Source organism: Littorina saxatilis, linkage group LG7 (assembly GCF_037325665.1).
Source record: "Littorina saxatilis isolate snail1 linkage group LG7, US_GU_Lsax_2.0, whole genome shotgun sequence".
NCBI lineage: Eukaryota > Metazoa > Mollusca > Gastropoda > Littorinimorpha > Littorinidae > Littorina > Littorina saxatilis.
Window position 1 is genome coordinate 40914194 of NC_090251.1, and position 20122 is coordinate 40934315.

At 43.6% G+C, this 20122-nt stretch overlaps 1 protein-coding gene across 1 annotated transcript; it reads left to right on the plus strand.

The window, feature by feature from the left end:
• Positions 1-1836: 1836 nt before the first annotated feature.
• On the plus strand, positions 1837-19768 carry LOC138970352 (ras-related and estrogen-regulated growth inhibitor-like protein). The gene is made up of 5 exons (XM_070342815.1): positions 1837-3180; positions 10055-10185; positions 17452-17720; positions 18579-18699; positions 19462-19768. The coding sequence occupies exons 1-5, from the start codon at positions 3102-3104 to the stop codon at positions 19600-19602; spliced, it is 741 nt and encodes a 246-aa protein (XP_070198916.1). The 5' UTR covers positions 1837-3101; the 3' UTR covers positions 19603-19768.
• The last annotated feature ends 354 nt before the right edge of the window (positions 19769-20122 follow it).

A 20122-nucleotide genomic window follows, 5' to 3' on the forward strand; every position in this document is an offset into this window, starting at 1 on the left:
AGCAGAACTATTTGCATTAACTAACATTCAGCAGAACTATTTGCATTAACTAACATTCAGCAGAACTATTTGCATTAACTAACATTCAGCAGAACTTTTTGCATTAACGAACATTGAGCAGAACTAATTGCACTAACTGACATTCAGCAGAACTATTTGCATTAACTGACATTCAGCAGAACTATTTGCATTAACTGACATTCAGCAGAACTATTTGCATTAACTGACATTCAGCAGAACTATTTGCATTAACTGACATTCAGCAGAACTATTTGCATTAACTGACATTCAGCAGAACTATTTGCATTAACTGACATTCAGCAGAACTATTTGCATTAACTGACATTCAGCAGAACTAATTGCATTAACTGACATTCAGCAGAACTATTTGCATTAACTGACATTCAGCAGAACTATTTGCATTAACTGACATTCAGCAGAACTATTTGCATTAACTGACATTCAGCAGAACTATTTGCATTAACTGACATTCAGCAGAACTAATTGCATTAACTGACATTCAGCAGAACTAATTGCATTAACTGACATTCAGCAGAACTAATTGCATCAACTGACATTGAGCAGAACTATTTGCATCAACTGACATTCAGCAGAACTATTTGCATTAACTGACATTCAGCAGAACTGCTTTTACGCAAAGCCGCACAGTGCCACCATATCAAATCAGTTGAGCCGAGTTTCCTTCTTTGGCCCATGCATTAGGATTCATCCGCTGTATATAAACGAGTTGCCATCAACCAGCACTGATCGGGCAGTCACTCAATCAGTGCCTATTTAGCCCTCCAGCATTCCTTTTCGAGAAAGCTGATAAAAGGCTTTAACATGCCAATGCAGCCGCGTCCAAGGAACAAAACCAAAGAACTCCCGCAGCAGGAAAGAACTTCAGAGAAACAGACACACGTTACAAGGGGTCATTATGGCGTCCAGACATGTAGGCTAATGACCAACAACGATGATCCACCACCTCCACGCGCTCTGGGCGAAAAATATCGCCACCATCGCTTTGTTTGGGTTTGGGTGGTCTGGCGAGTGATACAAGGCTTGTCATCGATGCGCAGGTGTGTGCACGGTGAGGAATACTCGAGATCGCTTGTATTGTGGTTTTGCGTGGGTTATTTTGTTTGTTAAGAAATACCTTCCTTCCCGTAAAATCGATCGTATATAAACACTGCCTGAGACTGATCTATCCCGGCTTTTCCTGAGTATCTGGCCACTTTAACATGTGATACATACAAATATCAACATCTTATTTGCTTTCTGCGCAGAAAGGGACTGTATTGCACAGAGAGAAACACACACACACACACACACACACACACTGGTTCAGCAAGTAAACTGAGACAGACAGTCAGAATGAAGCAATACCAAAGCCGGGATGCACGTCCCGCTCCCTCAGTATTCTCCTGGCCTAATTCCTCTCAGTGGACTGATAAGCTCTGGTCAGTAATTAGGTTTCTCTGCCAAATTCGATATGGTTTCAAGGCACGGTCCTATTCTGGGCAAAACCTTTACACCCGGGCCATTGTGATGAACACTTTGATACAAGGACACCCAAAGACCAACCAGAACTAATTATTGCACACACATTGCACCCTGACACTGAAACAGTTTTAACGCCCAGCCCCTTCCCTCTCTTCCTGAACGGTGGGGCGTGCCTTACCCACGTCAATTGAGTCACGTCGGTGCCAGAAAGGCGATTACACAAACACAGTTGTAAACAAATCGCTGATACAAATACTCTACCCCCATGCTCTACCCCTCCACGTGCGGAGAAAGCTAGTGCATTGCAGCGCCATTCAAAAACCTCTCGGCTCTAACCTGTCTGGCAAAAACTTGCTCCGGACGGCTTTTGATGTGATACCTGTCTTACAAGACACGCTTACCTGCCTGCGTCTGGAAACTTGGAAGTGTTGATGTGATCTTCGTCACTTCAGATTTTTTTTGTGAGTTTGTGTAAGCAACGCTGGGAGTATTGTGTAATTTGGGAGAGGCACAAAGAAGGAGCTGTTGTTCTGAGCGGTGTGAGGATGACTAAAAGTAGCAGAGATTCAATCGTGTCAGTGCTGTTTTCAGATTTCCGTGAAGATTTATTGAAGAGGTAGATGCTTGAAGCGACTGGCTTTCTTTGTGAGGAATCGATCTGTTGTTCTGAACAAGAGAATGACTATAAAAACTTGTTGACATTCAAAGCTGTATTCATTATTTTGTGGATATTCACTCATTGGGAAGATACTTCCAGCGACTGTTTTGAGCGTCTTTCAGAACGATTGACTGACTCTTTGTGAAGGTCCTGTTGTTCTGAACAAGAGAATGACTATAAAACTCGTTGAGATGCAAAGCTGTATTCAGTATTGTGTGGATATCCAATTGCAATGATTGGATAGATGCTTCACCGACTGTTTAAAGTTTCGCCGGTTTGGAACGATTGACTGACTTTGTTTTGAAGGATCTGTTATTCTGAACATGAGAATGAGTGAATCGTGTTGAGATTTAGAGCTGTATTTAATATTATGTGAAGATTTATTGCTCGGATAGATACATCAAAGTACTTCTTTTCAAGGATGTGTTAGAGCGACCGACTTTCATTTATAAGGATCTGTTGTTCTGGGTATTGAAAATATCCGTGTGAAACTTGCGGAATTGTATTCAGTATTTGGTGAACATTCATTGATCAAGTCAATACTTCAAGCAACAATTTTGAAGCTGAGGAAATCTTTATAATTAGTTTTTTGCAAACACTGATGAGAAGTACAACTCTTATCGCTCATCGCCAGCATCTATGGTGAAGAGGCCAACAATTTTATTTGTTTTGCACTTCATATTCGGTGTAACTGCGAGAAGTTCACCTTTACTGGAAATAACCTTTTATTTTCATCATAAACGCCAAGAAAATAAAACAAATTTTTAAAAATCAACCAAAACCACAAACTAACAAAAGAACCACAAACTGATAAAAAGAAACATTGCAGAAAATACAAAGTTGGCATTTGAGCTTCCATCACTATCAGTCTTTGGGAGGTAGCAGGGTTTTGTTGTAGTGTACTGTTGTGTGGAAAATTGGCAGAGAGACATATAGAAATATGCGCGGAACATCCTTTGAGACGGCGAAAAATCCCATGCACATCATTATCTTGGGCCAAGAAGGTGTGGGAAAATCAGGTATGAACACATTGGGTCCGTTTTTACATTTAGTCAAGTTTTGACTAAATGTTTTAACATAGAGGGGGAATCGAGACGAGGGCCGTGGTGTATGTGTGTGTGTGTGTGTGTGTGTGTGTGTGAGTGTGTGTGTGTGTGTGTGTGTGTGTCTGTCTGTCTGTCTGTGCGTGTGTGTGTGTGTAGAGCGATTCAGACCAAACTACTGGACCGATCTTTATGAAATTTGACAAGAGAGTTCCTGGAAATGATATCCACGGATGTTTTTTCTTTTTTTCGATAAATACTTTTGATGACGTCATATCCGGCTTTTTGTAAAAGTTGAGGCGGCACTGTCACACGCTCATTTTTCAATCAAATTGATTGAAATTTTTGTAAAGCAATCTTCGACGAAGGCCGGACTTCGGTATTGCATTTCAGCTTGGTGGCTTAAAAATTAATTAATGACTTTGGCCATTAAAAATCTGAAAATTGTAATAATTTTTTTATATAAAACGATCCAAATTTACGTTTATCTTATTCTACATCATTTCCTGATTCTAAAACCATATAAATATGTTATATTTGGATTAAAAACAAGCTCTGAAAATTAAAAATATAAAAATTATGATCAAAATTAAATTTCCGAAATCGATTTAAAAACAATTTCATCTTATTCCTTGTCGGTTCCTGATTCCAAAAACATATAGATATGATATGTTTGGATTAAAAACACGCTCAGAAAGTTAAAACGAAGAGAGGTACAGAAAAGCGTGCATATGCAGCACAGCGAAACCACAACCGCGCTGAACAGGCTCGTCAGTTTCACTCCGTTATGCACAAGCGGCGGACTACGGTCATTGTGAAAAAATGCAGCTTGACTAAATGTAGTAATTTCGCCTTAGGCGACTTGTTCTTCTCTCTCTCTCTCTCTCTCTCTCTCTCTCTCTCTCTCTCTCTCTCTCTCTCTATCTCTCTGTCTCACTCTCTCTCTCTCTCTCTTTCTCTCTCTCTCTCTCTCTCTCTCTCTCTCTCTCTCTCTCTCTCTCTCTTTTGTAATTGTTTTACGTTTGTATATATATATAGAATAGTCCCTCTCTGGGCGAGGGCTGGTTGAAAAGAAGCTCGTTTATATTGCTTATGCCACAACCCTCGTAAAATAAAATTTGATTTGATTTGATTTGATTTGATTTGATCTCTCTCTCTCTCTCTCTCTCTCTCTCTCTCTCTCTCTCTCTCTCTCTCTCTCTCTCTCTCTCTCTCTCTCCGTCTGTCTCTGTTTCTGTCTCTCTCTGTCTCTTGCTCTCTCTCTCTCTCTCTCTCTCTCTCTCTCTCTCTCTTTCTTTCTCTCTTTCTCTCTCTCTGTCACTCTCTGTCTCTGTCTGTCCGTCTGTCTGTATGTCTGTCTGTCTGTCTGTCTGTCTGTCTGTCTGCGGTTTGTCTGTCTCCCTATCCCCTTCTCTCTCTATCTCTGTCTGTCTCTGTCACTCTCTGTCTCTCTCTGTCTGTCTGTCTGTCTGTGTCTGCCTGTCTGTCTGTCTGTCTGTCTCTCAGTCTCTCTCTCTCTCTCTTTCTCTCTCTCTCTCTCTCTCTCTCTCTCTCTCTCTCTCTCTCTCTCTCTCTCTCTCTCTCTCTTTCTTGGATTCATTCTTTTCCCCCTCTGTCTCTTCCTCTATGTCTGTCTGTCTGTCTTGTCTGTCTTAGTTTGTCCGTTTTTTTCCCTTCTGGATTGTCATTCTTCATTGGGCTTTCTTTTGTATGCCTTTGTTTTGGTCTGTGTGCTGTCTGCTTTTCCCTTCGCACTTTGCGGGTTCCTAAATTAGAAAATTCAATTAGTACCAATTCTAAAATTGAAACTGACACCTGACAATTTCTCCACTGTTGACTTTTGGCTTTTACCGACAGGCGTGGGATTTCAACCCAGAACTATAGCTCTGCAAAGAAAAGCTTCATGTAAGCCGATGTAACCCCGTTGGCATTAGCTACCCAGTTTGGACGCAGAAACGAAAAAAGTCCCGTTTGTGCAACAGAGCAGCGACTTTTCTATCAGAATCTTTCTCTATCTTGGATTTTTGCAGTCTTTTAAGCCCGTTTCCTTCGAGACATTTGCAATTTAACTTCAAAGCTGATCATGTTGAAATTCGCATGCAGCTGTTGTCCAATTAACTGATGTTGATAAATATGATATGTGCAGTGCTGATAGCAAAATTGTTGCTCATTTGTCAGTGCATACAACTAAATTTAGATTTAAACAATGTTTGTTCATCTATTTGGGGGCCCGGGTAGCTCAGGTGGTAGAGCACTGGACTTGTGATCGAGAGGTCGCTGGTTCGAATCCGGGCCGGGACGGACACGGGTCAACTTTATGTGCAGACCCAGAGACGGTATCCATCTCCCACCCCCGTGTCACCACAATGGCACGTTAAAGATCTTGGTCATTCTACCATAAGTGCAGATGGCTGATACCACCTAAACACGCAAACATCAAAAAGCCGTGAGGGCGTAAAACTCGAATCGTATAAACCAATTCATGTCCAATATAGGCAATTAAGACCTGACGGACAATAAGCCCCTTAAAATTTACTTTACTATTTGATCTGATTATTTCCTTCGATCTTCATTTATTTCTTGGAAGAATCACATTAATTGAAATAAATATCGTGATTACAGAGAATTTTCGAGTAAACCATTGCACGCCTGTCTTAACTCCACCGCACAGTGATTGGCGCTTAGCCTTCTTCAGGCTAGACAAGCCAGTAAACTTTTGAAATAGACCATCAAGCACACAAGCTTTAAAGATACTTTTTTTTCTCGTCTAAGCGACCATGTACGTCACCTCAGATCTGACCAGGATCTTCCAGGTGCTACGGGTATGCCAAATCCATTCGGACACTAAGATGCCAAAAACCAACCGTCAGCCTGACTGCTTTCTCTACAAAATGGGACTTTTTTTTGATAAATCAATTTCATAACTCAGGGCCGGACCTGGGGAGGGGGGGGAGGATCCATTGGTTAGGACCCCCCCCCCCCTCCCCCTTGGCCGCCTGATTTACCTCGTTTCATTTTTTGATTTCCAGACACGAGGATAAACCAAAAAATTACCACTGAAATGTACAATGTTCTCGTCGTCAGGGGAGCTTTGCCCCCAGATCCCAACTCTGCAGAATATGCAGCCACGTTATTGATTTTTGTGTATGTGTCCAAATGGAAGGATGCTCTTATTCCACGTTAAATCCTGGCCACATCTGCGGCGATGAACATGATACTTTGGCCAAACTTTGGTATTGCATTTCTGCTTGGTGGCTTAAAAAATAATCAATGAATTTGGTCATAAAAAATCGGAAACTTGTCATTGATTTTTTTTTTAAACGATCCAAAAACAATTTCATCTTATTCTTCGTCATTTTCTAATTTCAAAAACATATACATATGTTATATTTGGATTACAAACAAGCTCTGAAAATTAAGGATATGAAAATTATGATTAAACTTAATTGTCCGAAATCGATTTAGAAACAATTTCATCTTATTCCTTGTCGGTCCCTGATTCCAAAAACATATAGATATGATATGTTTGGATTAAAAACAAACTCAGTACTCTAAAAAGAATAGAGATACAGAAAAGCGTGTTATCCTGCTCAGCGCGACCATTACCGCACTATACTGGCTTGTCGACTTCACTGCCTTTACCTCGAGCGGTGGACTGACGAAACTACGAGTGTGCGGTCTTGGTGAAAAAATGCAGTGCGTTCAGTTTCATTCTGTGAACTCGACAGCTTGACTAAATGTTGTTATTTCGCCTTACGCGACTTGTTTCTTGTTCTTGTTCTTCTTGTTCTTGTTCTTCTTCTCTTGTTCTTGTTCTTGTTCTTTTCCTTGTTCTTGTTCTTTTCCTTGTTCTTGTTCTTTTCCTTGTTCTTGTTCTTGTTCTTTTCCTTGTTGTTGTTGTTGTTGTTGTTGTTGTTGTTGTTGTTGTTGTTGTTCTTCTTCTTCTTCTTCTTCTTCTTGTTCTTGTTCTTTTCCTTGTTCTTGTTCTTCTTGTTCTTGTTTTTGTTCTTGTTCTTCTTGTTCTTGTTTTTGTTCTTGTTTTTGTTCTTGTTCTTGTTCTTCTTGTTCTTCTTCTCTTGTTCTTGTTCTTTTCCTTGTTCTTGTTCTTCTTGTTCTTGTTCTTGTTCTTCTTGTTATTCTTCTCTTGTTCTTGTTCTTGTTCCTTTCCTTGTTCTTATTCTTCTTGTTCTTCTTGTTTTTGTTGGCTCACGTAAGTGTAGCCTATGTGATGCTAACTTTTGTCTGTCTGTGCGTGCGTGCGTATGTATGTATGTGGTAGAAACTCTAACATTTGAAGACGTCACATTACATTGACGTCACATTATGACGTAAGAGGGTTTGACGTCACGCGAAGGAATTACTGAAATTCTCGGTCATTGTTTTTTTGAGCGGGCCGAGACTAGTTGGCAGTCGTGTCCCTGTAAGTAGGCTACATGCAGACAGACAGATCTAGATCTAGTGTCTCGCTTTCTTGCACAGTTTCATCTATGCTCTTTCTGTGTGTGTGTGTGTGTGTGTGTGTGTGTGTGTGTGTGTGTGTGTGTGTGTGTGTGTTTGTGTGTGTGTGTGTGTGTGTGTGTGTGTGTGTGTGTGTGTGTGTGTGTGTGACGGAGTGATTGAGTTTGTGTTACTGTTTGTCGATTTCTTACGTGAGCCTTGAAGGCTTCGCCTCTTGTTTTTGTTCTTGTTCTTTTCCTTGTTCTTGTTCTTCTTGTTCTTCTTGTTCTTGTTTTTGTTCTTGTTCTTCTTGTTCTTCTCTTGTTCTTGTTCTTTTCCTTGTTCTTGTTCTTGTTCTTTTCCTTGTTCTTGTTCTTCTTCTTGTTCTTCTTCTTCTTCTTGTTCTTCTTCTTTTTGTTGTTCGTTCATGGGCTGAAACTCCCACGTACAATCGTGTTTTTTGCAGGAGTGGGTTTTTACGTGTATGACCTTTTTTATCCCGCCATACGCCGCTTTCGGGAGATGCTTGCTCAGTATTTTCGTGTTTCTATATAACCCACCGAACTCAGACATGGATTACAGGATCTTTTCCGTGCGCATTTGGTCTTGTGCTTGCGTGTACACACGAAAGGGATCAGCCACAAGCAGGTCTGCACATAAGTTGACCTGGGAGATCAGCAAAATCTCCACCCTTAACCCTCCAGGCGCAGCCGGGATTCAAATACTCAACCCTCCGTTTGGAAGGCCGGTGCAACACGAGAAAATTACTCCCACGAGATTTTTTACTCCGGAGTAAAAATTTCGTACGAAAACTTTACTCCCTTTACGAAAAATGACTCCCCCATAACACGACAAAATAACCCCACAACAGGTGTGTTCCGAGTAAACATTTCGTACAAAAATGTTACTCCCCTGACGAATAAAAAACGAATAAATTACCCCACCCTAACACGAGCAATTTTACTGCCCACGCCAGGTGTACGAAACTTTTACTCCCTTGTCCCCTGTTAATCCTGGTGTGGAATGGGCGGAGGGAGGGGTATTGCGACATTCGTTTGCGTGAGATCACATATTGGCATTATCCCTTCGCCCTTATCCCAATTTCGCCTACGAAATTTTTACTGGAAGTAAAAAAAAAACGGGGAGTAAAAATTTCGTGGAGGGAGTAATTTGTTCGTGCCTTGGTGAGTTCTTTTCTCGTACGACAGTTGTACTCGGGGTAAAGATTTCGTACGAAACTTTTACTCCGGAGTCAATTTTTCGTGGAGTAAAGATTTCGTATTACACTGCCGTATTATCCAGTCGGCCATTGCGCTCGTCTGACGGAACCTTTTAAGATCTAGTGAGCGGAAAGGAATATCATGTTCATCACTCACTATATAACCGGCACGGTTGGCCTAGTGGTAAGGCGTCCGCCCCGTGATCGGAAGGTCGTGGGTTCGAACCCCGGCCGGGTCATACCTAAGACTTTAAAATTGGCAATCTAGTGGCTGCTCCGCCTGGCGTCTGGCATTATGGGGTTAGTGCTAGGACTGGTTGGTCCGGTGTCAGAATAATGTGACTGGGTGAGACATGAAGCCTGTGCTGCGACTTCTGTCTTGTGTGTGGCGCACGTTAAATGTCAAAGCAGCACCGCCCTGATATGGCCCTTCGTGGTCGGCTGGGCGTTAAGCAAACAAACAAACAAACTCACTATATATACTGGGTTGCATCTTTAACGCACTAATGTTAGCCTATACATAACCTCGTCTGGTGTTTACATATACAGGGTTATCGTGCAGATGGCAATGCCCTGTACAGCCAATGTGTTAACTGGACCGAGCAATTACAGCGGAGGATGTGTTTAATGGAGAAGTTCTGGGCCTTTTCAAAGACGTCACGCCAAGAACCGTGCCGGTGTTTAGCACCAGTTAACGATGATCGACTTTTAATGTTCCCAAACTTACCGCAGTCTCAGGGTGCTAAGTTCAAATATATGAGTGTCGTGTGTTTTTAAAACGCAATCACGCCCCCCCCCCCCTCCACCACACCCCCCCCCCAAAAAAAATGCCGAAAAGATACACTGATGTATTAGAAATGTGCGAACAAAGAACGATAAAACCAGTAAGCATAGCACATGTATAATTATTGTGAATCTTCAGACACAAATTCTTCCAGATGATATCCCCAGAATTTGTTCGATAAATATCTTATCAGCTTTTAACTGAAAAACTGATGCGGCACTGTGACTAAAGAAAATAGTTTTTATGCTAATTAGATACAACGTTTGCATGCTTGGCCGAGGCGATCAGGTATAATATAAATATGAGGCACACCCACACAAAAACCAATACCCCCCCCCCCCACCCCAATTTATTTTATATTTTAAATTTTAATAAGGATAACATTTGTTCTGATTTCTTTTCTTGCACAGCCCTGACTGTTCGTTTTTTGACGCGGCGTTTCTTGTCGGAATTTGCTGAAAGCGAGGAGATGAGTTATGAAAGAACGATGACTCTGGACGACCGGCAGGTGTCGCTTCGCATCACTGACGTCAGTGGCAAGGTAAAGTCTCTTTGTGTACGTGTAACTGCGCATGTGGGCAGCGGCGGTATTTACGGGAGAAGATGATGGCTATTAGGGCTGGTGGAGAATTAAAAGTTTGTGTTTGAGGAAGAAGAAGAATAAAAGCGAGTGAGAGAGAGAGAGAGAGAGAGAGAGGGAGAGAGAGAGAGAGACACAGAGGGCCCCAGAGAGAGAGACAGACAGAGAGAGAGGGAGAGACAGAGAGACAGAGAGAGAGAGAGAGACAGAGACAGAGAGAGAGACAGAGAGACAGAGAGAGAGAGAGAGGGAGAGAGACAGAGAGAGGGGGGAGAGAGAGAGACAGAGAGAGAGAGAGAGAGAGAGAGAGAGAGAGAGAGACACAGAGAGAGAGAGAGAGAGAGAGAGAGAGAGAGAGAGCGGGAGAGAGATACGGAGAGAGAGAGAGACGGAGAAAGAGAGAGAGAGCGAGAGAGAGGCAGAGAGAGAGAGAGCGGGAGAGAGAAAGAGAGAGAGAGAGAGCGGGAGAGAGAGACAGACAGACAGAGAGAGAGTGGGAGAGAGAGAGCGGGAGAGAGAGAGAGTGAGAGAGGGAGAGAGAGAGAGAGAGAAAGGGATGAGAGAGAGAGAGAGAGAGAGAGAGAGAGAGAGAGAGAGAGAGAGAGAGAGAGAGAGAGAGAGAGAGAGAGAGAGAGAGAGAGATGATGATGGAACTTTACTTTTCAAGGATAGAGGTTTAAGGCGACGCCTTTTCTTACAACCGGTCCTTGAGAGAGAAAAAGAGAGAGAGTGAGAGAGAGAGAGAGAGAGAGAGAGAGAGAGAGAGAGAGAGAGAGAGAGAGGGGAGACAGAGACAGAGAGAGAGAGAGGGAGAGAGAGAGAGAGAGAAAGGGAGAGAGAGACAGAGAGAGAGACGGACGTACAGACAAACAGACAGACAGAAAAATAGAGTCAGGGGCATCGTGAACAGAGATAGACACGGCAGACACAGTGAGACAGAGAGCATGTACACAATGCGTGTTGGTTATTCTCTAGACTGAGAGGAATGTGAAATATAAGTCATACATAATCTGCTCCAGGTCTCCTACGTGCTGCCAGTATAGCATCCAAAACGTCTTTGGCGTTGACAGTTTTGCCATGATTCTATTTCGGTTACCTTTTGATGCTTTGAGCGCAAACTATGCATCACTCTTCTGGAAGCGTTTCTAATCTTTGTCTGTCAAGGAACTGAAACTTGTGTTTGTAAGTTTGTTTCATCGTTTGTTTATGTCAACGTTTTTCTGTCCTTTATATAAATTGAGTGTAGAAGAGTGTGTGTGTGTGCGTGCGTGTGTGGTACTGAAGTGGATGTATGCCGAAGTGTGTGTGTGTGTGTGTGTGTGTGTCACAGTGTGTGTGTGTGTCACAGTGTGTGTGTCACAGTGTGTGTGTGTGTGTGTGTGTGTGTGTGTGTGCAGTGCCGAATTTAGGGGGGGGGGGCGAAGGGGGTCCGGGCCCCCCCTTCATAGTCCGGTGGCAGGGTATTTTGACCTAGAAATGCTTAGTTACAATCGTTTCTTGGCATTTTTGAGTGCTTTGGACCATAAGGTTTAAGAATCCGGCGGGTGTACAAATGACACCCTCTTGGAATTTTCATAATTCAAGATGGCGGCCAAGATGGCGGCCGAATACGGTATTTGCTATATCTTTCGAAGTAAACCACATAAACTCATAATTGTTCAGTCTAGGATAAGGTTTTAAGGGTCCAGGAAACCATTCCTTACGTTTGTATAGTTATTTCACAACTTGTTTTGGTTTTCAAGATGGCGGCCATAATATCCCTGTCCTCCCTCTCCTGCACAACGTCGTCGTTTTATCATCGTTTTGGTTACATGTTAATGACCTGATGAATCTAGATTGAAGTCAGTTTTTAGCCCGTCTCCTGCACAACATCGTCAACTTCGTCGTCATCATCACTAGGAGGCTTGCTGGTGAACTTGTTGCAACAAGAAAGCCCACCTGTGCAGGCACAGAATATAGTACATGGGAGTTGTCGGCCCGTACATCGACAGTTCCCTGTCTTGCAAGCTGTGTCTGACTCGCAGCCACAACGAATGAGCCAGAGGACGTAGTCTGGTGCTGGAGAAACACCTGCTGGCACAGGTATTGCAGACAAAGACCTGTTTACGTCATCGGCTTCCCAGCCGTAGTCCAGTGGAGCAAGAGGTGGTGGATCTGATTCCAATGCAGCATACCACTGTGCAACTTGGAAGTGTGCTCGCTTCATGTTTTCCACAAATGCTTCTGTAGTTGGTGGCAAGGAACAGAGTTTGGGTGCACCAGCGGATTTGGATGTCTTTTTCGCCCATTGCTGAAGACGGCACTCACTCATTGTTTCTCCTGATTCATTGTAGGCAGCTGCCATGAATTCAGTCGTTTCCTTTTCCACATCACTCCATAGTGCATCGACCACACCAAGGGAATTCAAGAGGAACCCCTTCTTTGAAACGGTAACAGCTATTGTCTTGCCAATACCATAGCATGCTGCTACTGTGTCACAGCCACTGATACCATGTATGGCCAGGACTTGTGGGATGAGGACTGGATGCGTCTTGACCGTCTCTGGGATGTCACTACAAGCTCTGCCGTAGACTGATGATTGCATCATCAAAGGAGATGAGGAACCAGATTTTTGGTAGTGGTAACACAGTAGGGCAAACACATCTGTATCATCTGAGATGACACAGACCTGAGCATCGTCAGTTTGGCATGCCGAGAGTGCATGCTTGACAAGTCTAATGTCAGCCTCCTCATGAGTTGAATACAGGTCAATCGCTGCTCTCTTTCTCCCCTTGTACACTGCAGTTGGCACTGGCTCAACACCTGTCAGCAGTAGGCGGTGGTCTTGGGTGCCTTCGTCCAGGAACTCTTGGTCACTGAGTATTTGCTCACATGTGATGAGGTTTAACTGAACTTTGTTTGCGACACATTTAAGTACAGCATCCCTGGATGGGAGGGGAGACTTTGCAGTTAGTTTGTAAACTCGGGAGGGTCCTGTTTTGCCATCACGAGCTGCTCTTGTGCTGCTCTTTGTAGAGTAGTCATAGTATCTGTCCAGAACCAGATGGACTTCAGCATGTCTGAGACGATCTGCAACCCATGTCTTGAAAGAGTCAACAAATGTTTGTACAGTTCCCTGTGCGGGCCAGTGAATTGTCCATAACACAGCAGAAACATCGACCACGACGACAGAAGGTTCTCCCCACATCCTTGCAGATGTTGTAACAGCAAGACATTTCTTCAAACATGCTTTCCCAGTGGCAAGACGAATACTTCCATCTGGATGGAACATGGAAGGGGGGTATGCTGCTAATTCACAACTGAGTACCTGTCCAAGATCCACATCCCGCTGGCTCACCATCAGGCCAATCACTCTGGCATAAATTGCCTCCTGGTCAATAACAGCAAGGTCGCCAACTTTGACAGCCTTTCTGTTGCCAGAAAAGGTAACAACCCGTTTTTTGATTGGGTTGTAGAAGCCTTCCGGCCATGAAGACTCTGAAGCTTCCATCTGCTCCTGGCCCAGTATCAATGCTCTGTCGATGTTCACATCCTGCTGTGCTATGGCTCCTGTGACGACGTTCATTAGAGCACCATCAGGATGACTGTCGGGATCCATTGGATCAACACAATCTAACAACGTGGAGCAGATAGACTGGCGATCCTGTGCATCAGTTTTAATTCGCCCATTGGATTCTTCTTTGTGCACCAATTTTGGTGTTCTGTCTTCTTCAGTCATCGTCTGCAAGTCCCCTGTCAGTGTTATGACTGCGTGTTGGCTGTAGGACCACGTTGCCACAGTTTGTGGATTTTGTGTGACTCCAATGATGCCACTCGGGCCCTTTCCTCGCTTCATCCATGTAGTTTCAATGAACTGGTCTGATGGAATGCCATTCCAGAGTCCATCCACGTGATGAAGAACCTGCTCTCCTCGAAGGAACTGCTGTTCAACTTCAGGTGGAAGCCAGGTAAGAGAGCGGCAGAAGAACAGGCCGTAACGAGCATAGTTGGGTTTGTGAGCAGCGAAAAAGTATGGAAGCATCTGATCCATTGTACAGATGAGGAGGGCGTAGTCAGGCTCGTGAGTTGCCCGAGTGAACTGCATGATGAGCAGTGTCGGTTTGATCACTAACTCTGTCCAAGCTTTTGTTGTTCGACTCTTAGCAGAGAGATCAGTAAGCACCTCTTCCAAAGAAGCCATGTTGGTCAGTTCATTGTTTTTGATGACTGGTCGGAGTAGCTCTTCGGTGAGAAGGCGGAGCGCACGCACATTCTGAGGATATTTCTGAGTAATAACAAAGTTGCATAATTAAACCATTAGTTTATAATCTCTGCTTCTCTACACTATTGATATTAACGATGTGGCGCACATTGTTTGTTTGTTGTAGCAAAAACAAAGCTGGATTTTCTTATTTTCTGAGCCGCAAAAGTAGCCACTGTTCATTTCAACCACTTACACTGATTGAATATTCATTTAATCACTAGAAATGGATTCCTTGACCCCAAAAACCTTACCATAGACACCAATATCATGATTCTACGAGGTATAGTTCAAAAGTTATGGCCGGTGACATATTTTGGCCGCCATCTTGGCCGCCATCTTGAATTGTGAAAATGCCAAGAGGGTGTCATTTGTACACCCGCCGGATTCTTCAACCTTAAGGTCAAAAGCACTCAAAAATGCAAAGAAACGATTGTAACTAGGGATTTCTAGGCTCTGGGAAAAAACAGCCCTCTGCCACCGGACTATCAGGGAAACAGAGAGAGAGAGAAAAATGGAAATTTGGCCAGATGATTAAATGACAGTTTCTGAGCTCAGGTGGCCCTAGATTGCAGTATTTTGCTTCCTTGAAAACAAAATTCCGGGGGGGGGGGGGGGCATTCCCCCGGACCCTGTAGCATGTTCGGGCGCTTCGCGCCCTCAATTAGGGTGCTTTGCGCCCTCAATTCAGGCGCTTCGCGCCTTCAAGTTTGTGCCAAACAGTTTGGGTGTGCCCCCCCTTCCTTATGATCCTGGATCCGCCCTTGGCGTGTGTGTGTGTGTGTGTGTGTGTGTGTCACAGTGTGTGTGTGTGTGTGTGTACGTGCACTCACGACCAGTCGCAGCCTGAAAAAGTTTTTTTATATTTATCAGCCAGCTGCTTTAAACCTACATGCATATCCTGATTCACTGAAAATCAGCCGAACTGACTGAAAGTCTCAAGTGCAGGCCGCCAAGAGAACATCAGATTAGCAACGGGAACGTTTTGTTCATGTCACGGTGATGATGTTGATGGCACTACGTTGCAGTTTAATGCTATAAACCTGATGTAAACTAACCTGATGCCAAAACTGACTGACTTGACACCTGTTTAGGTTAAATCTGAAGGGAAATGGATGCGTTGGCGGAAGCTGTTTTAATCCTACAAGCCCCCCTCCCCCCCCCCCCCCCGAGAGTGTGTGTGTGTGTGTATGTATGTGTGTGTGTGTGTGTGTGTGTGTTTGTGTGTGTGTGTGCGTGTGTGTGTGCGTGTGTGCGTGCGTGCGTGCGTGCGTGTGTGTGTGTGTGTGCTTGTATTCTCACATGCTTCATCTCTTCGTCTCCCGCCGGTTCCTCCCCTTTCCCCTTTTAGTCTTTTCACATTCAGTACGCTGAAGAGCGGAGAGCGAGGTTTGTCTCCCTAGCTTTGTAGGGCCTAGGTAGGGGACCCTATGTGTGTCTGTGTGTCTGTCTGTGCGGAGCATTTCACATTACCGGACGGATTTTTATGAACATTGTTGTGCACATTTTTGAGAGCATTTACTCCTGCCTTATTTCTCCGATTTTTGATAGCACTATTTGGTGACGTCATATTTACCTGTTTGCAAAAGTTGAGGCTGCACTGTCACGGCTTCATATTTTTTCCCTCAATGTTCTTGAAATTTGTGTCACACAACCTTCGACCCAGTCCAGACTATAGGGCCTAGGATTGCATTTCAGCTTGATACCTTAAAAATGAGTTCATGAAATGTTCACTCAAATTGTGCAAATTTATAACTTTTTTGAAAAATGGGAATTTCAATAACAAATCATGGTATTCCTTATTGTCTCCTGTATCCGAAAATGTTGGTTTTGTTGTGGTAGATTGGAAAATGCGCTTACAATCAAAGAAAACCGTTAAATCGTCACTTTCTTGATTTCTTAACCAAGACTAATAAAATGAACATTCGTCTATTCATTTTCATTTTCTGATTAAAAAAATATATAGTTTTATTGTGTTTGTGTGGTAAATACGCTCACAATTAAGACATTTGTTAAAAGGATAGCAGGCTTTCAAACCTTTCACTTTACAGCTCCTTTTCAGACGACTCACAGACAACAGCCGGAACGTCATATCGAGTCTGGAACATGCAAATATTGATTGGCAAGAGATTACGACTTCATCTTCCGACGTTCTTTCCCCCATGCACAATAAAGAAAATTTGCCTCTCTCAATCTGTCTGTTTGTTTCTGTGTCTCTCCGTCTCTGTCTCTGTCTGTTTGTGCCTCTGTCTCCCTCTCTCTCTCTCTTCATACTGGTCACAATGTGGGGTACGTTGAGGTGTGTGTGTGTGTGTGTGTGTGTGTGTGTGTGTGTGTTGGGAAAGTGTAATCTAATCAGACGTTTGTTCGTGCTCCTCTGTCATCGCTTCGCCGCTGGTGTGCCCATCTTCCGTACTTGACTGAATGGTTAATTACGCCTCCGCGTGGCGTCCTGATTTGGCCTATATGGTCCGCTGGACCCAAAAAGCAACAACTAACTAACTACGTCTCCGCGTTCTTGTTTATCTTCTTCCTGGACGTATATGTAGACATCCGTCTTTTGTGGTAAAAACCTGACAGAAAATAGGTAAAAGGGTGTTAAATATAATGCTCATGCGTGCACCCGAGTCAGTATGGACGCACCTACTCATGCGCGTGATGGCACACACTCCAACACCCACCTGACACCTCCCCCGGACAATTTTTTGGCTTCCTTTTCATAAACACACACGCGCGCACGCGCGCAAACACACACACACACCACCTGCACACACACACGCACGCACACACACACACATACACACACACACACACACTCACACACACACACACGCATTCACACACACACGCACACACACCTAAACAGACACACACCGTGATATGCATGCACGCAAACACGTGCACACACATACATACACACACACACACACACACACACACACACACACACTTACACTTTCTTCTGACAATAAATATTTTTTTCTCAGAGTCTCCAAACAAGGGGCGCCTCACGAGAACTGTTGATGCAAGCGGATGCAGCCGTCTTGGTCTACAGTGTGACGGATCAGTCAAGTGTGACTGCTGCTCGACACGCTCTTGGCTGCATGCGGAAATATAGACCCTCCGTCACTTCCGTCACGCACGCGCAGACATCAGGACACAGAAGAGGGCAGTCTTCCGGTCAGGCGACTTCCGGTATGTTGCTGCCGTTGCCTGTACTTCTTCTTGGGAATAAAAACGATCTTGATCATGTCAGGTAAGAGTTTCTTTGTTAGTTTATTCTTTTACCTGTGAGCTTTGAAGGGCCTAGGGAATCAAGGGAAATGCATGAAATGGGAGTTAAAAAGAGAATCAGAAAGATTGAATTTGTTCCTGTGTGTGAAAGTGTGTATGTAAGTATGTGAGTGCGTGTGAGTGTGTCAGTGTGTACCAGTGTGTGTGTGTGTGTGTGTGTGTGTGTGTGTGTGTGTGTGTGTGTGTGTGTGTTTACTATCCTTTTGCAATGGTTGTAACATGTAACTGTTCTGTATTTTATGTTGATTGCATTGAGCATTTTTTGTTGTTCTTGTCTGTTTATTTTTCTTCTACGCATAGTACATGTTTAAATTGTCTAGGACAGGTTTGAAGAAAAGACATTGTGTCTTAAACCGTGTCTGTTTATTAAATAAAGATCAATATGTCAGACAGTCTGTCTATGTTCATGAAAGTTTGCGTGTACCTCTGTGTGTCCTATTTCGCGAGCACGTAAAAATTTTTTTTTTTTAAAAACCTCTGCGCTTAGAACTGTACCCACGGAATACGCGCGATATAAGCCTCATATTGATTGATTGATTGAACTAGGTGTTCTCCTGTTTACTCGCTCTTATACACCCATTTCTTTCATTGTTTTTATTTGTCTTATAGTTCATCATCGTCTGTTTGTCCACTAAGAATACCATTGGATCGATGAACTTCTGAATGTCTTGTTTTGTCAAAATGTAAACGTTCCAATAACTAAACAATCTTGTTTTAGATAGGCTCTCATACAGTTTGATGTTATGTTTTATGTGTGTGTGTGTGTGTGTGTGTGTGTGTGTGTGTGTGTGTGTGTGTGTGTGTGTGTGTGTGTATCCAGGACGGTACAAAGGCACAAGGAGAAGCAGGAGTGGTGTTCAGACTACACTCTGACGTCAGAATGCTCAGCCCGCGATGACGCAGAGGGGGTGACGTCACTGTTTAACAATCTTATTAAGAAGGTACGTAACCGTCATAGCATTAAAAACTTCGTAGTATGTATAGGCGCATGCGCATGATGAAATTCCCAAGTCACGGTTCTCAGCGAAAGTCTCAAGGCTTGTAAACATGTACACAATGATGCAGGAAAGAGAGAAAAATAAAAAGGTGTAGCGCCGTACCGTATGGCAGCCCCAATTTAAATGAGGGTAACCTCATAGGACTATATGTCACTGTAGCCTTAACCTTATTTCAACTGAAAAGTTTGCTTTTTGCTGGCTGTGATGAAGACATGGCCAGTGAACGCTTGTAACATGAACAGCATTTTACACGAAATTGATTGGACACTTTCCCAAATCAGTTCCTCAGTTCAAAATTTACACTCTCGGTACCGACGTGTGTGTGTGTGTGTGTGTATGTGTGTATGTATGCGTGTGTGTGTGTGTGAATGCGTGCGTATGTGTGTGTGTGTGTGAATGCGTGTCGTATGTGTGTGTGTGTGTGTGTGTGTGTGTGTGTGTGTGTGTGTGTGTGTGTGTGTGTGTGTGTGCGTGTTGGACGGTGTGTGCGTGCGTGCGTGCGTGCGTTCGTGTATGTGTGTGTGTATGTGTGTATGTGTGTGTGTGTGTGTGTGTATTCACGCGGTCGTGTTTGGGCGCGCGCGATGTTATAACATTTTCAACATGGTTTTGATAATAAGCTGCAGTTGATCATATTTTCATTTGAGTGTTGGGTGCATTTTGTTCTGCTAATGGTCATTTTGCTCTTTCTGTTGCGCTGAAAAGGTGTTGGAGATTCGGGAGCCTCTTCACAGAAGCGGGCGGAAGTTGTCCCAGGGAGTGTTAGGGTCACCAAGCCAACTCAGGACGACCATCAAACGTCGTCTCAGCATGTTCAGTCGTGCTGATCGGGTCGCGACATTGTAAAGACAAAACTATTCTCAAATGAAAACAATTGACTGAATGTATGGAAGCACTGGTCGTTACAGTGATTGCAACACAAGAAAAGTGTCCTTCAGGGATGTTGCGAGGTGTTATTTTCTTCTGAAATATTGCCGCCGAACAGATGACCATAAAAGTTTAGGCTGAGTTTTCCAAATGTCAAGGCAATCCTTGTCGTTACCCCCCCCCTCCCCCTCACCACAGACACATACAGACAGACAGACAGACATACAGACAGACACACACACACACAAAGTACACGTTACAAAAGCTGTATTTAAAACGATGACGAATTTCCTATCGGAAATGTGTGGAATCGAAAGCACAATAGCTATCACCAAACTGGTTGTGGTCCGAAACTAAATATTACAAAATCGGGACCTGCTTTTCATAGGCGGGCTAGGTTTGCTACAGTCTACGGTAAAGTGTGTTAAATTGTGTACGTTCTTTACAGTTTTTAACACAACTATATTGTTGTTGGCAAGTTATGAACGGGTAATCCTTC